This window comes from Herpailurus yagouaroundi, unplaced genomic scaffold (assembly GCF_014898765.1).
Source record: "Herpailurus yagouaroundi ecotype Mexico unplaced genomic scaffold, PumYag 196, whole genome shotgun sequence".
In the NCBI taxonomy this organism is placed as follows: domain Eukaryota; kingdom Metazoa; phylum Chordata; class Mammalia; order Carnivora; family Felidae; genus Herpailurus; species Herpailurus yagouaroundi.
The window spans coordinates 15863617-15871436 of NW_024412427.1; the positions used below are offsets into that span (position 1 = coordinate 15863617).

General features: G+C 52.1%; 1 protein-coding gene across 1 annotated transcript in view; it reads left to right on the plus strand.

Moving 5' to 3' along the window:
- Positions 1-3685, plus strand: part of TGM3 (transglutaminase 3) — a 39650-nt gene extending 35965 nt beyond the window's left edge. The window contains exons 12-13 of the mRNA XM_040447491.1: positions 2548-2681; positions 3056-3685. Of these exons, the coding sequence (XP_040303425.1) occupies positions 2548-2681; positions 3056-3203 (282 nt within the window). The 3' untranslated portion in view covers positions 3204-3685. The remainder of the gene's footprint in view (positions 1-2547; positions 2682-3055) is intronic.
- The last annotated feature ends 4135 nt before the right edge of the window (positions 3686-7820 follow it).

Sequence of the window (7820 nt, forward strand, 5' to 3'; positions counted from 1 at the left end):
TTGCAGGGGCCATTTCCCCAGACAAGCGTTTCCTGACGCGCCCCCTCCCCGCCCCGCCAAATAAGGCTCGGTCTCCAGTTATACGTCCCCGAGAGCCTTCTGTGCTCTTACTTTATGGCATCTGTTCTAGTTGGAGTTATACCTGTATTTGTGCACTTTGATCTTGGCTCCGTTCTCCTACCCGTCTGTAAACTCCCCCCGGGGAGGCGCTGCCCCTGCTCTGGGCCCATCACTGGCTCCCCTGCTGCCACATCTTAGAAGCTAATCAGATTTTGTAAAATAATCATGAGCAGAGCAGGGCACTTGGCTTCTGGCTTGACTTCTTCCCCACCCACGCGTCCTCGTCGTCAGCCGGTGCTTGTCCCCTATGTGCCAAAGCCTCTCCTGCTTCCCAAGGCATTTCCAAGAACCGCGCATCCTCTCCGTGGACGTGATGGACAGCCGAAGCTGGGAGGGGACGCTGGGTAGCAGCTGGTTCAGTTATGAAAACATTCTGTGTTAAAATGATCAGTGTTTAAGTGAAGGTAATTTCCCCCCATTATACTCCTTTATCCAGTATCGTCAAATATTCTTATAGCTTTATCTTTTTTTTTAATTTTTTAATGTTTATTTATTTTTTTTCATTTTTAAAGCTCATTTATTTTTGAGAGACAGAGAGGCAGAGCATGAGCAGGGGAGAGGCAGAGAGAGAAAGAGAGAGAAACAGAATCGGAAGCAGGCTCCAGGCTCAGCACAGAGCCCAACGCGGGGCTCGAACTTAAGAACCGTGAGATCATGACCTGAGCCAAAGTCAGACACTCAACCACCGGAGCCACCCAGGCGCCCCTGTAGCTTTATCTTTTCCCATTTATTCAACACTGTTGTGCAACACTGTCGCTTTTGGGTTTCCACATCGCGTGGCCTTTGTCTTTGAAGAGACTATAATATCTTTAGAAAGGAGGTCAGAATACAAATAGGCTGGAAATGTGCCACCAAGAACTCCCTTACTTAATCTTTCAAAAGGGCATCTGATCTCTCTTCTTTCGGACATCTCTGTGCGAATTTGCTCCTAACAATCTCGCCTTGACATCAACCTGCAGAGCACCACGCACTCTTACCTTGGTTTGAAAGAATCCGTGCGCAGCTCACTCAGAGCAGGGTGCGGATTTTTAAACCCGTGAGGGCAATCTGTATGAAAAGGTAACAATTCGGATGAAGTCACATTCTCTAATCCAGCACGGATTCGCAGCAAGCGTCGAGGACGTTATACTGTGGAATCAGACCACGAAATCTGAACTTTGTCCCAAAGGGTGATGTCCCTCACGTTGGCCCGTGAACCACTGATAATCAGATTCAGATTTCTGGTGGCTCTTAGCCTCCCTTTTGGGTGCACATACAGACTTGGGTCAACGGGATAGGGTGGTAAGCAGCAATAATGCAAAAAGAACAAAATAACACGAAAACCGAGTATCAGGGTGAACACTACGTCAGTGTTTACGTATCCATGAGCTCATCTGGCTCCTTCTTTGGAAGGCAGGGGAGGGACAGAAGCACAGCTCTCTCTTCGACAGCAAACAAATAGTCCAGGTTGCTTTCCTGATGGGAACCCGAGGCTTCTCTGGCCAAGGACAGTGCGGGGCGGGAGCCCCGTCCAGACCACACATGACACACAGGGAAAACTTTGGCTCCAGAAGTTTCAAAGGACATCGACAGACCGGGGTGTCATCAGAGAGTGGCCTGAATTGAGGGGCCCAATGCCATGTCCTGGGGAGAGGAGCATGAGGCTCTGAGTGGGGGTCTGAGGGGGCTCGGGCCTCCCAGGGAGGGGGCTTCCAGGCTGGAAGGGAAGAAAAAGACCGGTGAGTGGAAGCTTCAAAGAAAATACTGCTTTTCTTTATCCTTTTTTTTTTTTTTTTTTTTAATGTTTATTTATTTTTTGAGAGCGAGAGAGAGACAGAGTGTGAGTGGGGGAGGGGCACGGAGAGACAGGGAGACACAGAATCCAAGGCAGCCTCCAGGCTCTGAGCTGGAGCTCAGCACAGAGCCCCACGCGGGGCTCGAACTCACGCACAAGTGCGGGAGGGGCAGAGAGAGCGGGAGAGAGAATCCCAAGCAGGCTCCATACCGTCAGCGCGGAACCCGACGTGGGGCTTGAACTCACGAACTGTGAGATCGCGACCGGAGCTGAAACCAAGACTGGGGGACGCTTAACCGACCGAGTCACCCAGGCGCCCCAGGAAAGTTCTGAGTTCAGAATGAAACAGTCCCCTGCCCTCTGAGCAGCCCACGTGGAACGGGGCCGTCCTGGGAAGCAGGGCTGCCCTTCCCAGCACGACCAGGAAGAGGGGCAGAGAAGACAAAGTGCTCTCAGTCACTACAATGTGCCGCCTCTCCCTCTGAGCCTGGGGTCCCGTCGGGAGCACGGGGCCTGGCAGCAGTCTCCTGGGAAGCCCCTGCAGGGGTGACTGCCCGTCACTGAGCTGTCCACCCAGCCTGCGTGGGCTCTCACCAAGTGGCAGGTGAGGCTAGCAGCCCATGTCCTGACTCCGGCAACCCTTCTCCTCGTAGGTGCTGGACCAGGCCCGGGTGCAGCAGCCCGTGAACGTCCAGATGCTCTTCTCCAACCCGCTGGATGAGCCCGTGAAGGACTGCGTGCTGATGGTGGAGGGCAGCGGCCTGCTGCTGGGAAGCCTCAGGATTGAGTGAGTGCCGGGCCTGAGGGGTCGGTGTGGGGCAGTGGGAGGGGGTCGGAGGTGGCCTCCCCGCAGCCCCTGGGAGAGTCCGCACGCGGGCACGCACGTTTGCATCTGGTGTGGGGGTTGACCAGACTTGAACTGCCGGGAAGTCCAGATCACCAGCGCTTGGAGCCGGTCCTCAAGGGCTTTCCGTATATGGGAGATCATGGGGCTCCCTCCCTCCCCGGCTGAGGGGCCCCAAGCTAGCAGGGGGTGGGGCATGACTCAGGGAGGGAGCCAGAGGGAGCCCCACCAGCGCAGGACTTGAGGCTGCAGGGGGCCCCTCTAGCCCGAGGTCCGCGAACCTCGCCATCAACCCTGACGGTGCACTTCCCCACCAGCGTGCCGACCCTGCGCCCCAAGGAGCGGTCCCGGGTGCGTTTTGAGATCCTGCCCACCCGGAGTGGCACCAAACAGCTGCTCGCTGACTTCTCCTGCAACAAATTCCCTGCGATCAAGGCCATGCTGTCCATCGACGTGGCTGAATGAAGGGCGCGAGGGGGCCCCATACAAACTTGGGTAACACGGGGCAGGCGGCGCTCGCCTGTGGAGTGAGCCCTCCCGCCTATGATGTCCAGCCTGGGAAATCCATGACGTCCCCCGAGCCGGCCCGGACGGGACCCCCAGCCTCCAGCACACGCACGCCCCCGCCCCCCCCCCCTTTCCCGGGCTGGGCTGGCTACCTCCCGCCCTGAGACGCATTCACTTTTGCACGTTCCCATGAGCCCCGTGGCCCTGCTCGGCCCTCAAGGCCAGCAATGCTGCAGGACAGAGTGGTATCTGACCCAGCGACTCTCTGAATGGCTGTGGGGGAGGAGACAGTCCAGGGGGTTTGCTGATCCCAAGCCTATGCAGTTGGGACATTCCCGCTCCTCCCTCGGGCCACCGCCACCGCGGGAGGTACTGTCCCGCACTCACACTGTCGTGGCACTCACATCTTTACACTCAAAATAAAAGTTAAAAAGAACACAGCACGGGCTGTACTAGACTGCTGCTTTGCTTAAGGTGGTGGAGGAGGAAGGGGGCGGCGGCCATGTTCTTTTGGAGAAGGGATGACCCAAGGACATTTTGTTCCCCACATGCCTGTGACCAAAGGGAGTGTGGGCTTGTGTGGGACAGATCACTGTTTATTCACTGTTCAGTGAATAAACTTTCTAATAGGATGTCCAAAAATAGACGAGGTTGCCCGGAGAGGGAGCCCCTTGTCCCAGGCAGGCTTTGCGTGCTCTCTGTGTGGCTGCTGGGCCGAGTGGGAAGGGACCTCAAAGTCCTCCCTGGAACCCTTTTGCAGAGGAGACTCCCGGAGAGGCCCAGCCTCTGCTCACACCGGGCTCTTCCCTCCTCAAAGCCGCACCTCTCCTCCTGCAGCCAGGAGGCCACAGCACTGCTAACTCAGCCGGAACCTTCTCTGCCTTCGCGCACGCTTTGGTGGTTCCTCGGTCTCCCTGCCCCTCGAAATGACCCCAAGCAGAGCCCATAGCTTTCCGGTCCCTAGTGCTGACAGATTCCGTTTTGGCAATCGTACCGTGCTCTCTTGAGTCGGCCAGTCCGGGCTAAACAGAAGCTTCTGCCTCAACGTCCAGCTCAAAGCGTCTGCCTTCTGCTCGGCTCGGGCCCGACCTGCTCCTCCTTCCTTCCCCCTTCCCCTCGGATGGCTTGATCCACTGATGTCGGCCAGCGTGTGAAGGCAGGCCTTCGCCACTATGTGTTCCATGATGGGGGCAACATGGCCCTTAGTTCCAGCCCCCAGAGATTTACCTCACTACCTCTAACTGCACCTGAAGGCCCTGTGCTTTTTCCTGAGCCCACTTGCCCTTAGTGGGGTCCCCTGGCCCATGGGACGCTCGCAACCTCCTTGATCCACCAAAAGGGGTGAGCTGGCCGGCCCCAGCTGCCTCTCTCCTCCTCCTGCCACTCAAGCCGCTCCGGGTTCAGCTTCCCACCTCCACGGTTTCCTGGAGGCAGCCGGCACCAGCACTCGGGCCCAACTCTGCTCCCAACATCAAGGAACCATCACCAGACCCCGGTTCCCGTGTCTAAACGCAGCAGAGGCTTCCCCTGCAGAACGAGGGGCTTGTCTCTCTTCCCGAAAGTTCTGCCACCCTCTCCAAGCGTTCTGGGGGCCTTGGCCCTGCACTGGGCCTGAAGATGGGGTGTTCCGTTCCTCCTCGGAAATTCTGCAGCAGTCCCCAGTGAGGTAGGAGAGGGTGAAATCAACAGACACCTACTCCGGTCTCTGAGAGAAAGAAGGAAATCCGTATCTTGCCATCCCTGGGAGGCCTGCCCCAGACCTTACTTTCCACAAACAGCCATCTTATCAGCAAGCATTTCCGGAGGGACCTTCTTTGTGCCAGGCTTTCTGCTGGGCATGGGGTCAAGAGAGATTAAAAATCAACCACAGCATGATCCCTATCCTTGGGTTTCTCCCGGAGTGACACTCCTAAGGTGTGACATTAAAAATCCGTCTGGAGGGGCGCCTGGGTGGCTCAGCCGGTTAAGCGCTGACTTCAGCTCAGGTCATGATCTCACGGTTCATGAGTTCGAGCCCCGAGTCGGGCTCTGTGCTGACAGCTCAGAGCCTGGAGCCTGCTTTGGATTCTGTGTCTCCCTCTCTCTCTGCCCCTCCCCTGCTCATGCTCTTTCTCTCTCTCTGCCAAAAATAAATAAACATTAAAAAAAAATTTTTTTAAAACAGGGAGGGGGGACAAAACAGAAGAGACTCATAAATTTGGAGAACAAACTGAGGGTTTCGGGAGGGGTTGTAGGAGGGGGGGTGGGCTACATGGGTAAGGGGCACTAAGGTATCTACTCCCAAAATCATTGTTGCACTAGATGCTAACTAATTTGGATGTACATTAAAAAAAAAAAAATTAAAAAGAAAAGAAAAGAAAAACAAAATAAAAAAGAAAAAAATATAAGTTTTTATTTACCTTCACCTATTCCTTCTCCAGTGCTTTTCCTTTCTTTATGTAGAGCTGAGTGCTTGAACTAGATCATTTTTTCCTCTCTCCAACGAGCTGCTTTTAGCATTTCTTGCAAGGTAACAAATTCCCTCATTTCTGTTTGTCTGAGGAAGTCGCTATTTCTCCTCACTTTTGAAGGATAATTTCACAGTTCTAGGTTGATGGGTTTTTTTTTCTCTTGACACTTTAAATATTTAGCTCCACTCTCTTCTTGTTTGCACGTTTTCTGAGAAATCAGACGTAATTTTTATGTTTGCTCCTATATAGAGAAGGTGGATTTGTTTTTGTTTTTGTTTTTGTTTTTGTTTTTGTTTTTCTGCCCCACCTCTGGCTTCTTTCAGGATTTTTTTCTCTCTCTTTGATCTTCTGCAGTTTGAGAATGATATATGTAGATATAGGGTTTTTTTGGCGCTGGGGAGGGGGTTGTTTGTTTTTGTTTTTGTTTTTTGTGGGTTTTTTTTAATTTTTGTTTTTGTTTTTGTTTTTGTTTTGGCATTCATCCTATCTGGTGTTCTCCGTGCTTCCTGGCTCATAGTTTGGGGTCTGACATTAATTTGGGGGAAATTCTCAGTCATTATTGTTTCAAATATCTCTTCTATTCCATTCTCTCTTTCTTTTCCTTCTGGTGTTCCCATTACATGGATGTTACATCATATATAGTCGTCCCCGAGTTCTGGCATATTCTGTTCTTCTTTTTTTCTTTTTTCTTTTTTTTTTTTCCCAGCCCTTCTTTCTCTTTGCTTTTCAGTTTTGGAGGTTTCTATTGAGAGATATCAAGCTCAGAAGTTGTCTCCTCAGCAGTGTCCAGTCTACTAATAAGCCCATCAGAGACATTTTTTTAAAGTTTATTTTAGCTATTTTTTGAGAGAAAGAGAGAGAGAGAGAGGAGGGGGAGCGAGCAGGGGAGGGGCAAAGAGAGAGGGAGACAGAATCCAAAGCAGGCTCCAGGCTCTGAGCTGTCAGCACAGAGCCTGATGTGGGGCTTGAACCCACAAACCGTGAGATCATGATCAAAGCCGAAGTCAGATGCTTAACTGACTGAGCCACCCAGGGGCCCCCCATCAAAGACATTCTTAATTTCTGTTACAGTGTTTCTGATCTCTTGCATTCCTCTTTTTATTTTTCCTTAGGATTTCCAGCTCTCTGCTTACATTGTTCGTCCGTTCCTACATGCCGTCTACTTTATCCATTAGTGCTCTGAGCATATTAACAGTTGTCTTAAATTCTTGGTCTGATCATGCCAACATCCCTGCTATATCTAAGTCTGGTTTTGATGCTTGCGCTGTCTCTTTAAACTGTGTTTTTGCCTTTTAGTATGCCTTGTAAATTTGTTTCTTGAGAGCAAGACAGGATGCACTGGGTAAGATGAACTACTGTAAATAAGCTTTAGTGATGTGGTCATCAGGTGTGGGAGGAGGGGAAGCATTCTAGAGTTCTATGGTCAGGTCTGTTTTGTAGTGTGTCTGTGCCTCTGACCTGTGAAATTTACATAGGCTTCTCAGTCCCTGCCCCTCCTCCATAGGGGGTTGGGACTGAAAGGCAGGGGTGTGCGGGAGTTGTGTATTTCCCTTCTCCCACATGGAAGGCTAGAAGGGGCTGAAATTGGGTATTTCCCTTCCTCGGGGTCAGTTAGGCATTGACAAAAGCCCAGCTCTGGTTAGTTTCTCCTGGGGGCCGACCTTGCTAAGAAGAACAGAATGTTCTGGCATATTTCAAAATAGTTTCTTTTCCCTTCCCCCTCCTGAAGCCTGAGGAGATTTTTCTCTGATCTTCACTGTGAGAGTCTGGTAGCTTCCTGGGGGGTAAAGCTCACAGAGGTGTTGAGTGCCCTCTAGGATGGGGCCCCTCGGGGATTTTAACTCTCAGACTTGTCCACACCGAGCCTCTAGCCATTCATCAATAACCATTCAGGTTTCCCTACCCCGGCACTGGCCTCTACAGAAGATGCTATTCGTGGGTTTCTGCTCCTGTAAATTACGATTCTCTATTCGCCTGTCAGTGTCTCCAATTTCGGGGAGTGGTTTGCACCGTGAAAAATTGGTTTGTTCAGCTTTTTACTCGTTAGGATGGAGTGGCGACTTTGAAGCTTCGTTTGTACCAGACCAGAAGCTGGAAGCCGGAAGCCTGTTCTAAGCGTCTCATA